This window comes from Panthera tigris, chromosome A1 (assembly GCF_018350195.1).
Source record: "Panthera tigris isolate Pti1 chromosome A1, P.tigris_Pti1_mat1.1, whole genome shotgun sequence".
Lineage (NCBI taxonomy): Eukaryota > Metazoa > Chordata > Mammalia > Carnivora > Felidae > Panthera > Panthera tigris.
Window position 1 is genome coordinate 232,436,365 of NC_056660.1, and position 25,058 is coordinate 232,461,422.

Below are 25,058 nucleotides of genomic sequence, written 5' to 3' on the forward strand. Positions count from 1 at the left end.
CCCTGGGATTGTGTGCAGGCAGGATCAGACCTAAGGTCCTGCTTTGCAGGACATACGTGACACTGGAAGCATGCATGGTAGCATTGATTTTCAAATCCTCATTCCTCTACTCAAGGGTGCTCCTATGAGGAAAGGCTGGGCAGGGAGCAAGCACGGAACTTCCTCTGAAGCAACAGAAAAGCAAATTTTCCAAATCCATTCTCAGCTGGACCACTCTATGAGCTATAGACTGAGAAACAACGCAGCCTGTCATTCTCTATCCCCCCAGCAAAGAAAGACAGTAAGAGATGAAATGATTGAGGTCATCATTCTCTAGAGAAAATACCCACAAAATGCCATCAAGTAGGTCTCTCTCTCTGTTTTTGCATAATCTGTTTGATTTTGTTTTTCTAGGCTTCATGCTTGTACTGCCCATTTCCCAGTGAAATAAAGCTGTGATGTCACCGAAAGCAGAAGACAGTAGCTATAAATGCTGATTTCCGTGGGAAAGGACAGGACCATTTTTCATGAAAGCGTATAAAAAGCAAACTTATTTAAAGGCACGTTTTAACTTTCTTTCCATTATTCATCAGCAACTTTGAGAGATCTGTCAATTCTCTCCTGTGGCATTTGTCACATTCACGTTCTTTTATATCAGCTGGTGAAGTTCTGCTCTTTAATGAAAGGATTCCCCTCCGTTTTTCAATAAGGCATTCAAAACCCCACTCATAACTTTTCAGAAAGCTCACTCATTTGGAAGTGTCACATCTTCACGGCCCGAGTTTTTTTTTTTTTTTTTAATTTTTTTAACGTTTATTTATTATTGAGACAGAGAGAGAGCTTGAGCAGGGAAGGGCAGAGAGAGAGAGAGAGAGAGAGAGAGAGAGAGAGACAGAATTCAAAGCAGGCCCTGGGCTCCGAGCTGTCAGCACAGAGCCCGACGCGGGGCTTGAACTCGTGAACCCCGAGATCATAACCTGAGCTGAAGTTGGCCCCTTAACTGACTGAGCCACCCAGACGCCCCTCACGGCCCGAGTTTTGAGTGTTCCTTGCTCTGCCTGCCCTTCTTAAAACATATCATCCGTGGTGGACGTGTCTCTGTGTACTGACCCACCCTGTGGAACACTCACTCCGAAATATTCCCCCGAGAGAGTTTCCCCCCAACTTGTTAATAAAATTCACCAGCAAAGGTCTGAGATAGTAATTATCTTAAGTGCTATACTCACTGATGTCAAATCTAGCACTGTTCCAAAGATCCATTATCCTGCAAACTGTCACCAACATTGTATCCATGAGCAGAACTTTTCATTGAAGGCTAGTTTAAATGCGTGTTCCTCAGCAGATCTGGATCGAATTAATAGGCTAGGGTGATTTCAAGCTTGTATTTTGTCTTTGACATAAAAATTGCATTGTTTATGACACATGCAAAACTTCTGTCTGTACACTCCTTCCCGGAAGGCTATATTGATCACCTCCATGACAATGAGGCTAATGGAACCCAAGTTCATAAAAATATTTCAGCCAAGACCACACTAGTGACTTTTGGGGAGAGGAATGTGGGCACAGAGAACAGGAATGGCACATTTTTGCTGTCTGTCTTTGTTACTTTTTTGAAGATCTAATGTGAACGACAACATGACACAATTGAGCCTCATAATGGGACGACGCATCTGATAGCATCTGGGTTCATTCAAAGCAGTCATAGGACATGAAGTGCTCAGAGATCACCCTTAACGTGCAAGGAATCCAGAAGAGACAGAGGGAGAGAGTCAGGACGTGTGAATCAAGAGGAGGTAAGAATACTCCGGAGTCCAGAGTTGCTATAAATCACAACGAGTCCAAAATGTAGGAGGACGTGGTTTTGGGACCACTGATAATAACACAGTTAAACTAATTACCTCTGAGTACATATATAATTAATTATTGCATTATGAAAGCTGAACAGTGGGAGGGAGGGAGGGACAGAGAGACAGAGAAAGAGAGAGAGAGAGAGAACACTATACCGGTGTTTTTATCAGCTGTGTTTAAGCGTGCATGTTCTTGCTTACTCCATGCAGGCAACTGCACTAGGTTCTAAGACTATAAAGAAAAATAATAAAATAACAGACAGCCCTTTCCACCAAAGAATTCACAGTCTAGTTTCAGGATGGCAGGAATGGGCCCCAAGTAGACCTCTCAGAGGGATAATGATGATGTCCCTGGGAAATGCACCCGAGTCACTTAGTCTGGCAGTAAGCTCTCAGGCAGCTGCCCAGACAGCTGCCACATGTTGACCCCGAGGGACTCATTTGTAGGCAGGAACACTGGGAGAGGGTCAGGTTAAGACACTCACGAGGCACATTCACATGATGCACTGTTTCATGTGCGTGATTTGTGTTTGGTCCTCCAATCGGTGGAGCCCGTCTTGGAGTGTGAGGGTCCACATATGTAACTAAGCCTTGTCCAAGAGATGGTCATGTCCTTCAGGGCTGAGATGTTGGGCGTGGCCTGCCAAGCCTCAGACTCCAGCAGGTTGGTCTGACCTTATTCCACAGTCAATGGTTAAATACTCCTGTTTTGATTCTATACAGCTTGTTTAAAAGACCGAAGTCCTAACTTCTTAGAGAATCTAGCACACATGTAGCCAGAAAGGTGCCTAAAACAGGACAGGGGTGGGGGGAAGAAAACAGCAAGAAAATTCCATTGAGGCCAAAGCATTATTTGCTGGTTGATCGTCATGGGCAGGAGACAGTGAACAGCAGGGAGAAAACAGTGTGTCTGCGGTGGCTTTCACAGTTTTGACAAAAGGAGGTGATCGGAGCTGCCTCTCACTGTTCCCTGTTTTTTGCTTTTCAATTCTTAACTATTCCACTGGTTGCTGATGATTTTTATCTCCAGGTGGAAAGCCTACCTTTGCTTTTTCCATTCTTATAAGGAAGATTACACTTTTAGGAAAACTATCCAACGTTGAAATGTTCAAGCCCTGGACAGTGATCCTCCCAGGAATATGGTGATAATGACACATTCATGGATATGCGATTTTCTTTCTTTCTTTCTTTCTTTCTTTCTTTCTTTCTTTCTTTCTTTCTTTCTTTCTTTCTTTCTTTCTTTCTTTCCTTCTTTCTTTCTTTCTTTCTTTCTTTCTTTCTTTCTTTCTTTCTTTCTTTCTTTCTTTCTTTTATTGGCTAAGAGGAGGAACTCTTTTCCTTCTAATGTTTAATCTCACGGTTTCACTTTAATGTGTTTCTAAAACGTAGTTAACCCAAGTTGAAGCCTGAGTTTTTGTCTTCATTGTCTTTATTCTACCTACAGTCTTCCCAGTCTTTCTGTTCCTTTTCATGGTTTCCATGTTGTTATTATTATTTGTCTACTAAGTAACTCTTTTTCATTGTTTCTATTGGAGTTAAAACCTTTCTAGTAGCTGTTACCAGAACAGGAGTTCGTATACTCAATAGACTAGTACTGTGATTAGTTAGGAATTGTAATCTAGGAACACAAATGCCTTTCTGGAAAAATCAATCAATCCTTCTTCCCCTCACTTCCTGGGAATCAATGATTCAGAATAAAAGAAAGACATTGAGAAAACCATATAATGTAATACAGTAGAAATTATTACAATGTTTTCGCAGAGATGCCATAGAAGATACATAATACAACACTGGCCTCCATCTTGGGTAAAGAAAACCTTCCCCGAACAAACTGCTTGGCTCTTTCTGGCTCCCCTTTATAGCTGCATGTGTCAAAAGAGCTGTCCATGCTCAATGCATGCACTTCCTCACCTTCTATTTTCTCCCTACCTGAGCTCAGTCATTTCCATCCCTCTGCCCAGGCCACCCATGAACATGTTGCCAAGACTGGTGATCACTTCTTTGACACTCTCTTTCAGCACTTGGCTAAGTTCACCATGGTCCCCCCTAAACTTTCTCCCTTTACTTCTCTTGAACCACATTCTCTGGCTTCTCTCCTACAAGAGTGATCTTTTTCAGTGACTTTGGCTGAGTCCTCTCCTTCTGTTCTTTCTCTAACATTGGTGTGTTTTCAGGGTTGGCCTTGGGTCATTTTAATATTTTCTGATCACATTCTCCCTAGAAAATCTCATTTAGTCTTTTAAAGACCAATATAAGGGCGCCTGGGTGGCTCAGTCGGTTAAGCGTCCGACATCGGCTCAGGTCACGATCTCACGGTCCGTGAGTTTGAGCCCCGCGTCGGGCTCTGTGCTGACAGCTCAGAGCCTGGAGCCTGCTTTGGATTCTGTGTCTCCCTCTCTCTCTGACCCTCCCCCGTTCATGCTCTGTCTCTCTCTGTCTCAAAAAATAAATAAACATTTAAAAAATTTAAAAAAAAAGACCAATATATGTTGGGGTGCCTGGGTGGCTCAGTCAGTTAAGTGTCCAACTTTGGCTCAGGTCACGATCTTATAGTCTGTGCATTCGAGCCCCGCATCGGGCTCTGTGATGATAGCTCAGAGCCTGGAGTCTGCTTCAGATTCTGTGTCTCCCTCTCTCTTTGCCCCTCCCATACTCACACTCTGTCTCTCAATAATAAATACACATTAAAATTAAAAAAATATATAAAATATATATATATATGTATATATTATATATATATATATATATACATATATATATATATAGTATATCAACATACCAATGTATGTTGATGACTTCCAAATTTACATTTTCAGATCCAGATCTCATGTAAAAACTATAGGCTGGCATTGCCCCTTGGACATTATCATGGGTATCTCAAAATTACTCTTAAAAACTGAGAATAAACTGAGGGTTGATGGGGGGTGGGAGGGAGGGGAAAGTGGGTGAGGGGCATTGAGGAGGACACCTGTTGGGATGAGCACTGGGTGTTGTATGGAAACCAATTTGACAATAAATTTCATATTAAAAAAATTAACTGTTCAAAACTCAACTCTTGATTTCAACTCTACCACTACCTGCAATAAATATTGTTCCCAAAGACTTTAACATCTTATAAGTGGCACACTAGCCATTACCCAGCTGCTCAAGTTCAAAGCTTTGAATCTTTCTTATTTTATCTTTCTCCCATCCAACACCTAACTCAACAGTAATTCCTACCAGTTTAGTTTCAAAATACACCCTGCATCTGTCCACTGTGACCTAAGCTACTCTTACCTCTAGTCTGGACTACTCCCAAAACTTGTCCCTCTGCTAACGCTCCTTCCTCCTCTATTCTCCACCAGCAGTCAGAGAGATCCTTTTAAGAATGTTACCAGTTCATCTCACTACCTCACTTAAACTCCTCAGTGCCTTCCCATTCAGTGTATAATAAAATTCCAAGTCCTCAGCATACTTTACAAGGCCAAGTGTGTGGTCTGGCTCCCGTCTCTGTCTCCAACTCTCTTCTCTTACCCAACTGTCCCCCTGACCTTGATGTTCCTCAAACAGGACAATCTGGTTTCTAACTCAAGACCCTGCAGACCTGCCCCCTCTGTTTAGAGCATTTTCATCAAAGTATCAGAGGGCTGCATCCTTCTGCAATACCATTTCAGTCCAAACGTCACCTCTCCAGAGAAGCCTCCCTGATGCCTGCTCCGATATGCCACTCTGCCTTCTCCATTACACTTTGCCACAGTAACTTGCACCTTCTAATCAAATTTATGCATTTAGTAAGTTATCATGTCTCCTTTCATTGGTGTTTAAGCCCAAAGACAAAAGGGACCATAAATCTCAGGTATTACTCTATTCTCTGGGGTTAATCCCTTGGCACATAACATACAATCACAGATAAAATTGTGAAGTAGACGTTTCGATAGATAGGAGAGCTAGTGCCTTCCACAGTCTTCATGATCCTGTATTTAATGGGAGTATATATGTAAAAACTATTATTTTAACTTAATAGTCTATGCACGGCTTTATGTGCATATCATTACCCCAATGCTCCTCTGGTTTCATTCCTGAGCAAAGCATATAGTTGTACATGCTTTCACATCTATGGAAAACACAGGTCTCTGGGAGGAATTTTCACATCTGGCAGCTTACATATATCAAATGGTTCCTAACATATAAGCAGATTAAAGGATCTTCCAGAAAAGCCCTAGAACAAAATTTCTTTTTTTTTTTTTTTTTTAATTTTTTTTTCAACGTTTTTTATTTATTTTTGGGACAGAGAGAGACAGAGCATGAACTGGGGAGGGGCAGAGAGAGAGGGAGACACAGAATCGGAAACAGGCTCCAGGCTCCGAGCCATCAGCCCAGAGCCCGACGCGGGGCTCGAACTCACAGACCGCGAGATCGTGACCTGGCTGAAGTCGGACGCTTAACCGACTGCGCCACCCAGGCGCCCCCTAGAACAAAATTTCCTAAAACTCTGAGGACACCCAGACAACCTAAAAGAAAAAAAAAAAATCCAAACAATAACACCTTTTGAAAACACAAATGCAATTAACAAAATTAAAAAACTCATAAGTCCTAAGCGTTAATTTGGTATGAACATCCATGGGTGCCTCAATACAATAAGCACATCACTAATGCCACATGACATGTTTTTTTTTATCTATGACTGGGCTCATGGTAACAAATTATTAAACACAGAGGTTCAATAACTTTAACATCTTAAATCAGCCCCATGCTGATGGACATAAAGTGCCTTTTCCCTCTATTAACAGTTAAGTGGCCCATCTGTGGTTTCATCTGCAGGAAGAAAAATATCATAAGAGACTTGACATTTTGTCTTTGATTTTGGAATAAATGCACATCTTCTCCTGTATGTGACAAATACCAGAAGAATGGATAATGGAACCAGAAGGACTGATTTTGGAATTCCTTTCGATTGGGTTTATTTCACTCATATCAAGTGAGGTAGAACTTTCTTGAGTCTTTCCACTAGATTATTCTTTGCCTATTATACAATCTTGCCAGCATCAAAATATTTCATCCCAGGGTATAAAAAGTAGGCGGTCTCCATGAAACACTAAAAATTCCCAGAGGCCCAAAATATCAGAACCAGATGCTCTGCTTAGGGTGCAACTTCTGTTTTCTGTGCTTCTTTTATATTATCAGCAGAGATTAGCTTGTGATAATCTGAAGCAACAGAACTCTTTCCCAGGTGTGTCCCCAACAAGACAGGTGAGATGCTTACTCTGCATAGATATTAGCTGGGAGTTTGGCTCACGTTTCTTACATAGAGGAAACGTCTGGAGAGTTCTACTTTAGCATGTAGCTCTTCTACTGTCATGATAGAACTAGACACTTGCATATATTCAATTCATTAAAAGGATCTCTGCTTAATGAATTGCTGTAACCCTTAGTTTCTTTCCTTTAGAGCAGAACGCCTGACTTGTTAAAGAGTGAACAAATAAAGTGTGCTATTTTTGTGAGCTACTATTTACTAACCCCCTGCAGTGGTAGTCTTCATTAGGCATGGACATTCGAAGGGATTCCTATGAATCCCTCCTCCTTCCCCTTAGTCTTGGATCTGTAATCATTGCTTTCTCCTTAAAGGAGCCAGAGTACACATTCACAACACGGCCTTCATTGTCATCTTAGAAAATATGTACTGATTTCAACCATTTGAACTAAAGGACTTATCAGAAATTATTTCAGGCTTAACGATTTGAGGGTCACTGATATATTTTTTTTTCTGGAATCGATTTCCATTTCTCATTTAAAGGAACTGGGTAAAAGGCTCATGGTGAAATGCAGCGTCCTGGAATACCTTGCCCCGGAATTTCTCAATAAGGCATAACACCTGAGCTTCAAGAGAATTTAAATCGTCAACATGATACAATATGGTGCAAACCATTAAACCAATTGTTGAACTGCAATCTGACGATTCAAACGGCAAACACGGTGAGGAGAGCCCTTTCATGAAACCGTGACTCTTCCATTTTTTCCAACGTTCACGTGACGAGGAAGTGTGGTCTTCTACGTGATTCCAGCTTTCACTAATGAGCGATGAGAATAAGGCGGTGATAAGCATCTGTATGAGCTATGACCTCTCCCTTGAGCGAGAGATGCCAGAGGGAAAGTTGTGTAATCTATCACTCGATAAAATGGACAGAAGTGGTGACCAAGAACAATATAAGCTATGACTTCATCAAGGAAGGGACACCAAATAGAAACTCTACAGGGATTATTTAATAAAATAGAAAAAAAGTAGACACCCATCCCCCGGGTGGGAGGAAAGCGTAGTTAATAATCTTTGATGACGCAAAAGCCAGAGCAGGGTCTGCATATCTGAACCAGACCGTACACAGGGTGTGATGTTGTGGGGTTCTCACGTTCTGCTGTCGCTGCTGGATGCACCACACTACCCAAAGGTCCTGGGTAACATTGACAGTAAAATTTACTGCTTTAGTTCTTCAGGAATGGCAGTGACAATGTCTCACTGGCTGGAACTTCTGTTGGGCTCTTTCTGCCCAATTTGGTTCCCTCAAGAAGCATGTGCGGTTGACATGCCTCAGCCTGGACTCTGCCTAAAAGCTCCTATTAGGATGAAGGAAATTGAGGGAAACAATAAGTCCTGTAATATGAGTTGGGATTGACTCACACCATCCATTCCCCGGGGTAAAAAGTAAACTTCTGAACTTGGTGAGAAGACGCTGGTAGAAGAGTGTCCGGGGTAATTATCCACCAATTATCCAACATTTCTCTGCTCACTCTGTTTGCCTCAAGGAAGAATGGACGAGAAGGTAACTCCGGGGATGGCACGGCCACATCCACCCCTCCCTCCCGCCAACCTCACGCTCAATGCCTCAGCCAGGGCGGCAGCTGATTTCTGCTGTTTAATATAAGTGCACCTGCATCATCAGGGTTCAATGGCCAGACCGGCTACTGACCGCTTTCTTAACAGGACACCATTGTGGAGGCTGGGAAAACCGTTTGTTAAATTGGGCAAGGGATCACGTGAACCTCCGTGAGAGAATCTAAGAGAGCAGTTAAGAAATGCGACCAGCATCACGCTAAGGTAACACAACCTTGGGGTGCCTGGGTGGCTTCGTTGGTAGAGCATCGGACTCTTGATCTCGGATCAGCTCATGATCTCACGGTTCGTGAGCCCTGCGTTGTGCCCTGCGCTGATGGTCCGGAGCCTGCTTGGGATTCTCTCTTCCTCTTTCTGCCACTCTGTCACTAATGCTCTCTGCCTCTCTCTTTCTCTGTCTCTCTCAAGGAAAAAAAAAAGCTCAATTCAGAAGCTCTGCCTCCAGAGCGCACCCTCTCTCTTCTCAGCCCTTCTGCCACAGTAGGGAAATGAAGCCACAGACAGATTTCACACGGTGGCTCCTTGCATGGTGTGAATGACCTTCCATAGAACTTCCTGACACCCGACACCCTCATGGAGGACACTTCACTTAACCCGGCAACTCATTACCTAGTGACCACATCAGACACACATTTGGTATTATCTTAGGCTTTCTTATTTAACTAGTAATGATGAATGGCATAGTTAATTAAAAAAAAAAAAGTATTTCATGCCTCAGAAAATCTCTAGCTAACCTATGTTCAGAGATCGCTGAAACGAACTTGCAAAGAACCAACATGAAAGGCAGAAAAGGCCACGCTGAGTAGCCGAGTGAACTTGGATGAGTAATTTGGACAATTCCTTTACCTGGTTGAAATAGGAAAAAGGACTTAGGTCAGAGAGTTGATACAGAAATAAAAAAGAGGACGGCAGGCTGGATAATGGCCCTGAAAAGAGGATGGTCCCCATCCTAGTCCTCAGAACCTAACTATGTCACCTTACATGGTAAACCAAGAGCTTTGCAGTGGGATTAAGTTAAGGACCCCGAGGTGGATAGACTACCTTGGATTATTCTTATGAGAAGGAAGCAGTGGCTTTAGAGCAGATGGAGGGAAGAAAGTACATGGAGAATCAGAGGGCAGAGAGTTCGAGAGGAGAGGGGGAGAGGGAGAAGGAGGTGGAGACACTGGAAGGTTCTACGCTGCTGAGACTGAACATGGAGGGAGGGGCTAGGAGTCACGGCATTCACTCAGGCTCTAGAAACTCAAAATCAAGGAAACAGACTCTCCCTTAAAGCCAGCCGTGACAATACTTTGACTTCAGCTCATGAGACTGATTTTGGACTTCTAACCTCCGGAACTGTGTGAGAATAAATTTGTTCTATTTTAAGCCATTATGTTTATGGTAATTTGTTACAGCACAGCTAGGGAATGGGTATGTCAAAGTACTAAACAGACTACCAGGCACATTATGAGGACGCAAAAAAAAAAAAAAAAAATTAGTTACTTCTTGTCTCCTTTCCCTCATGAAAAAGGGCCAAATCTAGCAGCCCAAATCTAAAACATCTCCAACACTTTTTCCTGGCATCCTAAATGACTTACACAATACATTCAGCAATGCCCTAATGGGGCCTGCTATCATATTAGGATAAAGATGGGCACATTCATTATTCAACCATGAACACAAAAGGATCAGTTATTCATTTCACTGATGTCTGCAGAGAAGAAAACCAATTTTGCCCCCAACGAGAGCCAGAAAGCCTACTGGTTCACTAAACCCCCACCTGGGGTACAGATCTAGGTTCATCAGGGGTCCATACCTCGCTTGACTAGTATTTTCTGCTAGAATGCGTAATTCTGTCATATTCAATCTATAGCGTGGTTCCAGATGAAGGCAGACCATGTAAAAACGCTTTGAGTTACACCACTTTAAAACAAAGACAACATGGGGCGCCTGGGTGGCGCAGTCGGTTAAGCGTCCGACTTCAGCCAGGTCACGATCTCGCGGTCCGTGAGTTCGAGCTCCGCGTCGGGCTCTGGGCTGACGGCTCGGAGCCTGGAGCCTGTTTCCGATTCTGTGTCTCCCTCTCTCTCTGCCCCTCCCCCGTTCATGCTTTGTCTCTCTCTCTGTCCCAAAATAAATAAAAAACGTTAAAAAAAAAAAAAAAAAAACAAAGACAACATAGAAGTTGAAGAGGGTTTATTTTCTTTCTATAAAAAAAAAAAAGAAAATACAGTTTTTACTACTTCAGAGGCAAAATTCATTTCCACTGCCCGTGCGGTTAGGAGAGAAATTCTTGTTTTGTTCTGAATCCGGCTCCTATCAATTCCTGAGAGTCTATTACATACTCCAGGGAAAAACACCCGCTGTTTTCTCAGGTTTGATAAAGAACCTTCTATTGCACTGAAACTGTGCTCAAGACATGGCTGAGGCTTTTCCTGCAGGATGTGAGTCTTGAGAAAAAAGTCGAAAGGCCTAAAGGTGGCCTCAGTGCTAATGCAACGCCTTACATTTCCCACCTAGTGAAAAAATCATAATTTTCAGTGTTTCTATATGAGAGCACTTTTAGGGCAAGAATATAACTCTGAGAAAAATCTCTGCTAACATTTTTCATTCTCTCCTCTCCCCCAATCTCATAGCACAAATAGTCACTTTATTCAAACATGGTTTTTAGTCTCTAAAAATTCATCTCATTTGCATCTAGGAAAAATATCACAACATTTGAAGGAAAGAAAGTAAAGAGCTGAGCAATGCTGAAAAGGTTTCAGAATTCCTAGACACCTCCCAACAGCATCAGCTATTACAGCCCCCAGCAGGTTGCATGAGGGGGGCTTGCTGGGCTCACCTGACACTGGCCTATCTCTCCAAGGCCCGAGGTCAGCGTGGGTGAGCTGGGAAACAGGCCCAGTGACTATCCAAGATGGCGGCCACTCAGCCTCTGGGAGTGTCAACTCCCACTGAGGCAACTGCCAATATAGAATATTCGAATGGATGGCATTTATATTGTCCTAATAGATGCTGAAACAAATTCTTTTGCTCAGCATCCACCCCTATCATTGAATTAAGCACTTTGAAGAGTACTGCCATTTGCCATGGTGATTGTGGATGAAGCAAAGGTGGTTTGTGGTAAAGGGTGGGCAGGAAGGGACACGTGGTGCCCTCAGACTGTCATTTGGTCTGTGGCCGTACCAGGACTCATGGTCTCCAGACTCACCCTCTATATGAAGGACATACAGGTTGCTGTTGGCTAATTTTTTTTTTTTTTTGTATTTCCTTATATCTGGCAGATCACGTCTTACTGATTTTATTAACTAAAAGAAGATTCTGTTCCCACTTAATTGCATGCCAGTTTCAAAAAAGTGTAAGCATTCACTCTAATTCTAGAAACATATTTTCCAAAGCCCTAACAAGAAAAGTACTGCATTCTGGGCACCAGACCCTGGGAGCTGACTCCCAACATCAATAGCAAAACACATTTGTGGTGTCAAATTATATTTTATTAGGCATCTTTAGCACAAGGTCTTACTCTTCTTTCAAAGTGTCCCTCTTCTCTAAAAGGTCCCTTTTTAAAAAACTAGTAAATGTCCTTATAATACCTTATAGTACCTCTCATGATTGTCCCATAAAGCCTCAACACACAAGATGTCATGGCTCTAATTCCTGAGCTACGTAAGGTCCAAGTGTGGCCACCGGACTACTCGGAGGCCACAGATCACCGTGACAAGAGTGACACCTGGTTCTGGGGGTTCAGGGACTCTTCAGAGAAGTATGCAGTGCAGATGAGGTCAGTAGCCTGACTTACTGCTTTTGCCAAAGCTGGTACTATAAATATTAGGTTACATAATCTGTCTACTTGGAATTTCAGTTCCCTCAGCCTTCATGCGATTTTGAAGTAGATTCTGGAGGTGATGGAAAAGAAAGTTAAATATGCCTGTCAGAACCAAACTGATAGAGTCGCTACTATTTGGGAAAGGAAACCATTTATCCTCAAATGTTTGAAATCTACAGAGAAAACAATCATGAACACTAAGTGCTGCCTGTTGAAACTGTGGAATCTTCTAGAACCCAGATTTAAAATGTTACTGGACACAAGTATATGAAAATATACCGGATAACAGCCCCAAATTAACAACGGTCTATAACTCTTAATGTTGAATCCGGAGTTTGATACACATAGATATCAAAGAATTAAACATTCGTTACTGGAAACCTTTGCTATATGGGTTGTAACAAAATGCTTTTTAAAATTTAACTGTGAGATTTGCTAGTGATACCAGTGAGAATACAATGTTCATGGCCGTATCCTGGTGCCTAGAATCATGCCAGACACAAATTAGGTGCTCAGTCAATTTTTGTTGAGTGGATGAAGTGAAATCAACCGCTGTTTTCAAAGAGGAATTTGATCACTATTCATCAGTCTATACACAAAAGTCTAGCATCAAAACCTAAAGGATGCTTTTTGCGGGGGGGGGGAGCGGCAGAGGGGGAGAGAGAGAGAGAATCTTAAGCACGTTCTGTACTCAGCACGGAGCCCACTGTAGGGCTCGATCCCACGACCCTGGTCATGACCTAAGCTGAAATCAAGAGTCAGATGCTCAAGTGACTGAGCCACCCAGGTGCCCCTCAAATACACGTTTTTGTTGCTACCGTGATACATTTTGGTATAATTTCATAGAATGGACTAACTCGGTACCATTGAACACATAATAGTGAAACATCTTCCATGCCCCAAATACTGACTGCTACCAGCACAGGCACGGTGATGAATGCTCTCTGACAGGTGAGGTGGGGTATTCACAGAGTCCTGCTAACCACCACCTTTAGACATGGGGACTGGGGTCCCTGGTGACAGATACATAAACCCAAGAAAAACAAAGCCAGTCACGTGATGCCCCGCCGCCACCTGAAGTTAAGCATATTAAATACAGGGCCCCTTGTGTATTTATGGTTTCCCCTCCAAAGCCTATCTGTTTCACCAGCTCTCCACCGTCCCTGATGACACACGGCTTTGCTCGCCACACCTCCTACTCGTCTTCCTCTCTCATTCTTCCGATGCTTTGCCGTAACCTGTGTATTTTGCTGATGTGCGTTTCCACACCTCCCCCACAACGGTCACCCCGGGACAGGCCCAGTCACGACAGCGAGCTCCCTGCTGCACCCTCCACCTCAACTCCCATGACCTCCCTCAGGAACGACTTTGATTATTTCCTCCCGCGTGGACTACACGGTAGGCACTGTAGGAAGCATTGTGACGGCGCGGAGGGAGGGGGCTCAGATTTCGCCTGGGGCAGACGCCATCAGAGCCCTGTGTTTTCGTTCAAGTGAGTGTCTCGACAAAGCGTCATTGATGATGATGATAATGACTACTGGAGTTTCCCCATCCGTGTGATGATGGCCGCTGATGGGACGCTCACACGTGGGTGATCCTGAGGTCACCGGGGCTGGGTCTACAGACGCCATCCCTGCTCTTTGGTCTCTAACTCCGCCAGGCACCCAGCCCAAGGCTGGGCGCGGGCAGTCGGCTGCTCCAGATTCTTTCTGATGCCCCACGATGGGTGAACGGTATTAACAGTATTAGCCTAACAGCATCCTCCTAATCATGCCTCAAGTAATGGGGAAGCGAGACTGAAACACGCACGTTACCTGCTGACGCTTTTCAAATTCCAGCTTGATCCGGGACTTGATGCAATTGCACGTGTCCTGGTACGTCTGCTGCAGAGCAAGTTCCATAAGGTGCTTGTGGTACGCTCCCGCCAGGTTCCCACAGATGAAAATGATCACGTTGGCCAGGATCTAAGAAGACAGAGAGAGCCTCTCAGTAGGGCGAGCGTTCCTACCTCTTGAACACAACAGTGGCAAAATCCACATTAGAAACGGCAAGAGAGGGCTCGGCAGGGAGTCCATTTTATTTGTTTCCAAACTAACGTTTTTATCTGCTTAAAAGAAATAGCCTTCACCTTCAGGGATTCTAGCCCCTTCTTGGATCCACGCCCTTGGACAGATGACGCTGCAGTCGCTCCCTTGTCTTTAAGCTCAGCCATGTGATTTCAGTAGGAGTGACTGGGTGTCAGAGCCCAGACTCAGATGGCCCACAATGTTTTTTAAAAAAGAAATTTTTTTTAATGTTTATTTATTTTTGAGAGAGAGACAGAGCATGAACAGGGGAGGAGCAGAGAGAGAGGGAGACACAGAATCCGAAGCAGCCTCCAGGCTCTGAGCTGCCAGCACAGAGCCTGATGTAGAGCTCGAACCCACAAACTGTGAGATCATGACCCGAGCCGAAGTCGGACGCTCAACCGACTGAGCCACCCAGGCGCCCCTGGCCCGCAATGTTTTGAGTGGTTCTCTTGTGCTTCATCAGAAAAAACATAACCTGGCTAACACACTGGTTCCAGAAAAGACTCATGGAGCAGAGACAACCAGACAGCCGACAGTCTACTTTGTGTGCCGCTGAGATTTTGCGGTTGTTACACAGCATTATTTCAATTAATAGGTGACTGATCCAGGCTGCTGATCACCAACGCTGTACTCCCTGAGCCTGGATAAGTGATATTCCCTATTATCCTCTGTTGAGGTAGGAATATGGCAGATTCTTAAACCATAGAAGTCTCTCGTCTTTTGATGATAAAAATTCATGTCCACCAAAACTGGGCGGGGGGGGGGGACAGAAAAATATAAAGAAAAACTAAAAAGAACAGTGTGACAGTTCTGCCCAGGGAGCACACCTCGCTGTCCGTTATGTCCCTGTCCCCGCCCCATGACCCTCTGCATTCTCAAACTGTGGCCAAACTTTGCTTTGCCAACACCTCTATCTTGTTCCAAAAGGACCGAATTCACTCTGAATGCAGTGTCTTACTTTTGCTTTTTTTCCTAACGCACATGCATCCTGTGGAAACAGGGTTTCGAATGCTTAGCTACCATTCAGGTCTATGACTACACAATACATCAGTTATATCCATACCGTTCGACATCTACTTTAATATTCCTGGCATCTGCATAATTCTGTAGTGGTCACCCTCACGTACAACGTTTTGGCCTCATGCTTCTTTCGTCTTTCCCTTAGGTCGATTCGTAAAACGCATGGAGTCAGAAGCCACGACTGGTTTTAAGTTTTTAATACATGTTGTGAAGTTGCTCTGAGGGAACATTCCACTTATATTCTTTTTTTAACTTGATTTATTCTGAGAGAGAGAGACAGAGCAGGGGAGGGGCAGAGAGAAAGAAAGACAGAGACAGACAGAAAGAGAGAGAGAGAGAGAGAGAGAGAGAGAGAGACAGAATCCCAAGCAGGCTCTGCGCTGTCAGCACAGAGCCGATTGCAGGGCTCGAACCCATGAACCGTTGAGGTCACGGCCTGAGCTGAAATCCAGAGTCGGCTGCCCAACAGGCTGAGCCACCCCGCCAGTTATAGTCTCACTTATATTCACTATATATTCACTTATATTCTCACCAAAGTGTGGGACACTGTCTTTCCAGTGTGTGCTCTTATCCAACACACTACGGACACAGGGCAGGCGGTAGTGATATACAAAACGGATCAGCACGGATTTCGCCCTTACGTCTTTAGGGCAAGACCCGCAGGTCTGTCAGAGGATGGGCGGCCACAGCTGGATAAGGTGCCCAACACCCCCTCCTCCGCACGGCCTCGTGGCTCCCCAAATAGGGTGCTAATGGCCCTACCAACAAAGGCAGGGTGCCAGCTTCCAAAAGCCCTGTTTTCTCCTCCGAGAGCTTCTGGGTCCCACTGCTCACGTGACTAGAGAGGCTGAGAGAAGGATCCAGGCCCCATGGGCTAAGTCTCCGCTCCTCCCAGGGGCCTTCTCTCACCCCCCTCTCGTCTCAGCCCACGGAGCCGGTGGACCCACGAGTCCCCCTGCTGGGGCAACTCAGGGGAGCGGTGCCAGGACCCTGTGGCCCAGATCCGAGGCCGCACCTGCCAACAGTGGTAACGGCAGCAAAGGGGACGTCCCGTTCTCTGTCCACCTGACGGCTTCCTCACTCTCGGCAGGTTCTGAACACGGGTGGGAGGCGGGACTCCGCAAGCCCTGGGGAAGCCGTTCTGGGGACAGAGGGGACAGCAGGACAGAACTAGAAATGGGAAGAACGATCTGACGAGCTTCTCCCTGCGAATAAACAGACGCCCTGCAGCAGGAGCAGGGGAAGGGCAGCTCAGACCAGAAGGGCCTCCCAGGAGCCCACCGGCCCACGAGCCTCACAGTCCTGGAGGCGGGCGGCTCCCACAGCCACCCGCGCTCTCACCGCGGCCCCGGAAATGTGCCGTCACACATCCGCAGGTCTTCTTCCTCCAGCGGCGTGGGCGGGTGGAGTATTAACCTGCGTGTGCGTGCTACGTGCGCAGGCGGTACACTTGTCATGCGTGTGCACGCAGTAGGGGGGTGCAACCTGCGTGTCATGCGCGCGGCGTGTGTGACCGGTACGTGTGACGTATGTATGCGACACGTATGTGTCTCTGTCTGCATGTGACTTGGGTGACGTATCTGTGTGTGTGGTACAGGACCCAGGCGGCGCCTGGGACGCCCGTGTGCATGCCGCGCGCGCGATTCACGCACGTGACGTGTGGCTTTGCGTGACACGCGCGTGTGCGTCTCTGTGCGATACACCCCGTGAACGTAGGACAGGCATGTGATCTGAGCGACAGGCACGTGTGCTGGTCACGTGTGTGTAAGGGTGAGCAGCGGCCCAGAGCGGGGCTGGGAGGGCGGGCGGCTGTCCTCGCGGGCATTCCCAAGCCGGCCTGGCCGCACGGGGCTCTCCGCGCTTGCGCACGTCACCTCCGCCAGTGTCAATCCCGCGAGCACGGGGCGGAGCCGGCGGATGTCCTGGCGTGCCAGGAAAGAGGACGCGTCCCCCGGCGGGGTTAATCCCGGCGCCCTGCCCGGTGGCGCGCCCATAATTCAGCCCCGCCGCGCCCTGCTCCTGCGCAACGACCGTCTACTTTGCTAAAGATTCTCCGAAGCTGGTCCCTGCTGGATTCGCTTTGAAGGACCAGGCACCGAAGAATGCGGACACGGAGGGGAGCCGACGCAAGCCAGGCCGCTCAGAATTCGAGACTGCCACCTCTTTTCCTTAAGAGGCGCCGCTGAAATAATAACTTCGTGATTATCTACGAGGGATTGGCCTCTTTCTCCTTAAGAAAATGCCTTCCAAGCAAAAGTGTCAACATTGTAGGAAGTCCGTTCCTCCAAAATGAGTACCAAATGTGAGCAACGGAGCCGGATGATGCCATCACCTGTCCCCAGGAGCCCTGCCCTCAGCAGGATGCACGAATGGGACGCTGCTCTAATGACACTGATGCCACCCACCGGGATGGCGAGCCCTGCCTTCTCCTGTTTTCTTCTGAGGATCCAGTTTGTCCCTTCTGCATTCTCCTGGTCCCAGAGCAGGGCAGGGGGCGGGCTCTGGTCCAATGGCAAGGCTGCCCCACCCCGCGGCCCTGCGATGGGGGGGATCTCTGGTCCCTGCCACCACCCCCTCCCCATGGCTGAGGCTGTGCTCCCCTCAGGAGGGACGTGGCCACCCTACTCAGGCCAGTCGACCCCAAGCTCTCAGCTCCCACTTGAAGCAGCAGGACGACTGAACTTCCGTTTTGAACAGCCAGCTGCATGGAGGCCCTGGTCTCAGTGGAACCACTGGCCACAAATGTCACAACTCATTGATTACTGCAGTCTCTTCCTCCCACACACGAGGACACGAGGGCAACAGGCCACCTCCGCCCATCTGGGAACCGCTGTCTCCTCCGCCGTGACACCCGGTGCAGGCCAGCACAGCCACCCTGCGCGACTGTCACGGGGCCAGGTACCCATTCCCCCGGCTCACTCCAGCATTCGAGTGATCCCGTCTAGACTGCAGTTGTAGGCTGAAGCCTGGGTTTCCTGCGGGCCTGCTGGGCCCCTGCCCATCGCCGGTGTGGCTCACCAGGCAGACACTTCTTGCTGATTAGAAAGCTCCCCCAACATTCTACAAGGGGAGCCTGTCTGTCTGAGGAAGGAAGAGGCTCTCTAAAGACCGGTGTGGCTGCTCTCCCAGCGCTGGTCTCTGCCTGACACAGTGTGTTGGCGAATCTGCATCGTCACGGAACGTAAGGAAAAGCCATGCGTTCTGGATGTCGCATCGCTTCAAATAACACAGAATTGGAACGCTTCCTGGGCTGTAGATCGTTGGAAAGAATGCATTCACCAACTTCTATTTGGCTATGCACAGGGAAATGCTTAAGAAATAAACAACTAAGGGTGTTAATGCCAAGTAAAATACGATACTTTTCTGATGGAAAAATGAATCAAATTAAATTTTCTGATACATGGTTTCATCCTGAAATACTGAACCCTTCAGATTAATAGAGCTGGCCCTGGCATTTTAATAACGACACAAATTTGCAAATGGGATCGATGTCCTAAAGCGTTTTTCGTTCCAAACGGTGCATTCGTGTAATGACTTCGTATGAAACCTGGAGCACCAAGGCAAGCTGCAGTGAACATTTTCTTTTCAAAAATAATATCCCAGCATTTCATTTTCCAGAATCCTCTTAGGCAGAACACATGATAAAAAACCCTATTTTCACAATGTTGGATTTGTTTTATAACATCACACCGTCGTGATGCCTTCTTTCATCCTGTTCCTTCATTTAACTACTTTTACATCTGTCAGGAAGCAGGAGAGAGAACTTGGCCTCCCACGGGCCGTCTTGGAAGAAAACAAATTGTTTAGGGTGAAAACAGTCGTCACAAGTTCACCCTGAAGAGTCAAAGCAGGCCTTGACATGGAGCATGGCCCCTGCACCAGAGTCTGCAGAAGCCGGGTTGCGTCACTCCCCACTCCCCACCTGCATGTTACATGAGGGGGGTCGTCCTGCGACACTGCTCAGCGACTCAGAACCGATCAAGCCAAACACACCTTGCGACTTTTCATCCTCGCAAAAATCCAGAAAATAAAACAAGCAGGAGAAGGGACATGTGTTGTTATTTCGTTTCATAGGCAAAGAAACGGTCTAAAACACTCGAACACTTGAGGGCAGGCCCCCAGGCCAGCCAAGGCTCTCCGGATGATCCCTGAGCAATGCCACACCGCCCCAATTCATAAGGGTCAAACAGCTTCATCCAGCACGATCCCACCCTCTACGAGGGTGTGGGGAAGGTATCTCTGAAGAGTTGTGTTACGTTGTAAGAAGCGCCTAGTTTTTTCCTTTAGAAAAGCATCTGTATCTTATGCTGTAAAGCGCTTCCGTCATCTAAGTTATTTTAAGCGGCTGTGTTTTGGAGGCCACCTGTCTGTGGAGCTTTTAGCTGGTGGGGCTGGCATGTCTGTGTATGTTCAAAGGAAAGTAACCTGGGGGTCAGGTTCCTCCTAATGGATCATGTGACCAAGAGCAAAGGCTCTGAAGGGGTAGCTCACTCGGAAAGAGAACAGTTAAGTCTGTGGAGTTCGCTGTCTTTAAACATCTGAGAAATTACCACGTGGCTCAGATGACCACTCAGAAACTTGGTGACTCTGAGATATAATGCATTCTAAAGAGTTCGATATGCCCACTCTTAATCTTACGTTAGGGGATGCAATCTACAACGTCCACAGAGGACAGCAAGGCACACACACGAATGCTGAGGGTAGGCTCCTGGGAATGAGTGGGTGACCACCACTTAATGACATGACTTCTCCATGAATTAACAGCAAGGGGTCGAAGCAGAAAGGGTATTATTGCATTTGAAACAGGTCATCAGCTTAAGGCAAAGCAGATCATAAATATGCAAAAACACCAATTAGAAGTCAAAGGAAAATAAAAGGAATACAAGAACGTGATGAAAAGAGCTGCAAATGAATATTCAGCAAGCTCACTGCATCTCATAAGCATCAAATTTGGCTTAAATAAAACAATGCTCTCGCTTGAGGAAGAAAATGATGGGGTAGAATTTTCCTTAACGGAGCTCTCAAACATGGCTGCGGAGAATCCCAATGCCACCTCCTTAGCATTCCCTGCGACCCCCAAAGAATTAAATTTGCTATAGGCCCTGGTCTCAGGATTTCTGCTTGTTATCATTTAGTGCTGACCAGAAATACTGTGCTTTGGCTAATAACATCCAGTGATCCTGATGTCATGTGTTAGAAATCTAATTTAAAATCCTTCCAAATGAATAGGAGTAGAGTCAGAAATGAAGTGTGGTGGACTGGATGCTTGTGTCCCCCCAACTCATATGTTGAAACCCTAACCCCCAATGTGATGGTGTTTGGAGATGGGGCCCATGGGAGAAATTCGGGTTTAGGGGACGTCATGAAGTTGGAACTCCCCTGATGGGATTAGTGTCTTTACAAAGACAGGAAGACCCCAGAGTCCCCTCTCTCTCTGCCTCATAAGGACACAGGGGGAAGGTGCCATCTTGGTGACCATTCTCATCAGGCACCTTGATCTGGATGCCCCAGCCTCCAAAATGGAGAAATAAATATCTGTAGTTTGCACTGACCCATTGGTGGTGTTTTATCATGGCAGCCCAAGCAGACTGAGACAGAAAGGTGTAACGAAAATTGAGAGACCTACCACCTCAATGGTGGGCATTATAGGGCTCGGAGTTAAAGACTGGAGTTGAAAACTGGGGTGGGGGGGCAAATGCAATTTGATTTCCTGCGCAAATGACCCCTGGAAACAGACAGTGCTGCCGGTTGTGACTCTTAGCGTCTATTCTCTTTCATGTTACATCGGTTATTATTAAGTCTTCTTGAATAGCATACATTGTGTTATTTTCCCAGCCACATTTGGGCTGAAGGATAAAGAATCTCATATATAGATAGGGCTCAAGTCCAATACTACAGGTCGATAAAACTGGGGGGATGTTTGAGACCATTGCTTGCCTCAGAAGCACATGGGCCACCAGCTCATTACAAGCCAAAGAAAAGAGATAAGCCCAGAAGATACTCAAGACCTTCACAGAAAGTTCCTCCCACGAGTGTAAGTCATCAAGAATGCAGCTTCCCAAGAAAGGAGTGCTGACTTAACTGCTCAGAAAGCCAAACTTGTGCTTCTCAGCTCAGGGTCTACAAATGTGAAATCGATGGGGAGAGGGCTGGCTCAATTAAGAGTTTAGAAGAACAAACAAGAAACAAAACACAGTTCCCAATGTTCTGAACTCTGTAGGAAAAGACTACACTAGCCTCCCTCCATCAAGATTTACAGCTCACTCTGCTTTCCATGGAGGAGGACGCTTCTCTTGTCTATTCTGCCATTGACTTCAAGAGCATGGAACAATATTAGCTTTCGCACTTAGCTCCTCTCCACTATGGCAAGACAGAAGACCAAACAAGTAAGTTGTATGAGAAGGAGGGAACCGCCACTATTAGAACCCACACTGAACTTTCCTGGCATCCAAAGGGGGGCCTCCCATTTCCTTTGTATTGTGACCTATTCTGCTGGCTGTTTCTCCAGAGCAATGCTACCAGACATTTCTCTCCCTGCTTCCTTCAGTGTCAACAGAGATCTGCCTCCAACTCTGAGAGCACCTCATGACAAGGCTCATGTCTGTCTGGTCCTAAAACCACACAGTGACGTGTGGATGACTACACCTGATGGTTTGTTAATCAACGAATCAATGATAAACTGAAATTTATACCTCTGCTAATATCCAATAGAAATCATTATCACCTTGGTCTTTGGGAGTTCAAATGGTTGAAAGGTTAATTATCCCAATGAGGTTCTACTATGCTTATTTCAGAAACTCAGTGGACCAAATGGTCCTGGATCATCCAAGGGGCCATGAATTGCAGGTCTCTGAATGTTCCCAAACTCTCTCTCCCATATGTAAAGACACATGCACAACAGAACACATTTGAAGTGCTACATCCCAATGGTTTTCAAAAGTTTAGAAGCATGTAATTGTGTACTAATTAAGCCCAAATTTTACTGGCCTTAAGTCAGCTCTCCAAAGGATCTTTACCAAGCAATACAGCACAATCTGCCTAATTTAGGCGATTCCAGTGAACTTAAAAGTGAAAACAAAGAAGAAACCTTAACACACGTTAGTTTGGACTTTCATCAATTTAGATCATCTAATTAACCTGAACCCATGAAATCTGGCTTCGTTTAAACACCATAAAAAATTCTCTTCATTCATCACCACTTTATAGGTGCTATATTTGATCTACATCCACTCGTTAGAAAAGTTAAAAGCCAACAGGTGTTTGGATTGGGCTAACGAATGTGACCAAGGCTATGAGGCATGTCAATCCATGCAGCTTAGTTCTAGATGAAATGATCATCCTACTTCGTGGTGCATGTGTGAGATAACTATTTCCTTTCAAGTACCACAGCGTACCAGAAGGGAGGCATGCCTTTGGTGGATATTATTGGCGGGGTTATTTCTGCACTGATGGTCTATGTGCAGTTCGCACTGTGGCATGTTTAAATCCCGTTTATAACCTACACGATACTAGGTAAATTTAGAGTTAAACCAACCAAGCACAGTGTACCCTTCTGATTATGACTGGCCGAGAGGACATCTTATTAAGGTAAACAGACCAAAACGTAGGTATCAAATGTAATGTGACAACAGAGGGACAATGGTCCGGGGGTAGAGGCCCAGCACCACAGGGATGGCGTGGCCAATCTTGGGCATGAAATTAAACGTGATAACAATAGGTGTGTTCACGACTAAGCAATGGGTTGCAAAATCCTGCAAAAACAAGACTCCAAATACAGGAGAAGCAAGGAGCACTGTGATTAACAAGGTCTACTTTGAAGGGGAATGGCCTTTTTAGTAAAGGCAAAAAATGTTCCACAAAGTCACACTATAATTAAAAAAAACGATATGGGTGGCTCAGTCAGTTAGGTGCCCAACTTCAGCTCGAGTCATGATCTCACGGTTGGTGGGTTCGAGCCCCGCGTCGGGCTCTGTGCTGACAGCTCGGAGCCTGGAGCCTGCTTCGGATCCTGTGCCTCCCTCTCTCTCTCTGCCCCTCCCCAACTCGTGTGCTCTCTCTCACTCTCTCTCTCTCTCTCTCAAAAATAAATAATCATTTAAAAAAGAGATAGCTTCCTGGATGCATACACTGAAGGCTTCTGTGACTAGGAAAAAAAAATTCCTACTACAAATTAAACTTCAGAGGTTTCATTAATGATACCAATAATAGGAGTTTTAAAGTCATATTATTTATAAATTACCAGAGAATCCACTCAAAAGTTAAAACGTGCATTCCTTAGAAATTTGGGGCTGATAGTTCTTTGGAGGAGATGCCACACAAAGCCAATGAGGGGTCACCAGGAGCTGAGATGATCCATTCAGTAAACCACCTCATTCAAGGAGCCTTTACTGAGCATTCATTTACGATCAAGTAAATTTTACACCTCCTCCCCATGAAATCAACTTCATTGGAATAAATTCAATAAAACAAACCAGCAAGAAAAGTCAACAGCACAAACAAACAAACACAGGCGCTAAGAAGCAGGCTGGTCATGAGCTGGGCAATGAGATTCCAGCGGTAGCTGCCGGGCTCTGGGGGGACCGCAGGCTCCACCATCACAGGGGCTCACAGCTAGCTGTCTTTATGAGAAGCGAAGAGTGCTGTGGCTGAAGGAAGACTTCTGATAAAGCGAACACACTTCTTCCAACATGATTACAAAATTTTCCTTGCACACAAAATTTAACCACTGAAACCGCTAATGCAGAGGCTCCCACATTTTCCTATTTCACAATGCTCTTTGTGGCTCATGAATCTTTCATAGCATTTCCTAGGCCAAAGGAAATATCCAAAAGTACTGTTTGTTAAGTAGCAAGGTCCACAAGAGTTGAGTATATGACCTCACAACCTAGTAGTTATTGGGGAAAGGAACCCCAAGTAGATACTGAAATAAAATGTAATGTTTTTATTTCATTCTTAGAAGACCCAGGGACTTACTCTGGGCCCTCAGTAGCCACTGAGCTGGTTGAGCATCACGTAACTTCACAAGCCTTGGATTCCGATTCAGCACTGCCACTCGCAATCTCTGTTCTGCCTTGATTTCTTGAATTTTCGTCACAATGCTTGCCCAAATCCCAGCTTTAAAATGAAAGGAATGTAGTGTCATCTAACGTTGAAACCATGAACTACCGTGAGTTTGTGGTTTGCACCGTGTCTGCCAGATACCGAGGGTTGCTATGTTTCCCTTGAAAATTTAAAATATCGGGAGGCACCCCAGCGGGTGCCTTGGCACACAGTTTGGGAAACCACATCACTGATGACCCACAGGCTCAACAAAATAAATAGATATTTTGTTAAATACAACTGGAAGTGTTATTAAAATTACAATGCCCTTGCTGCTTATTTTCTCCTTCATAAGCTCTGAAAAGGTATGCTTAGTTAGACCAAAAATATAGGAGATTTGTTGGGAGCTTACACAATAGTGTTAGCTTCTC

The 25,058-nt window shown here is 45.6% G+C and overlaps 1 protein-coding gene across 8 annotated transcripts in view; it reads right to left on the reverse strand.

Annotated features, from left to right (window-relative positions):
• Positions 1 to 25,058, reverse strand: part of ADCY2 (adenylate cyclase 2) — a 412,965-nt gene that overhangs the window by 189,066 nt on the left and 198,841 nt on the right. For all 8 annotated transcript variants that reach the window (XR_006221652.1, XM_042997735.1, XM_042997720.1 and 5 more), the window contains exon 4: positions 14,314 to 14,463. Coding sequence is in view for 7 of the 8 variants with exons in the window: in XM_042997735.1 (XP_042853669.1) it covers positions 14,314 to 14,463 (150 nt within the window). In the remaining variant the exon portion in view is untranslated. The remainder of the gene's footprint in view (positions 1 to 14,313; positions 14,464 to 25,058) is intronic.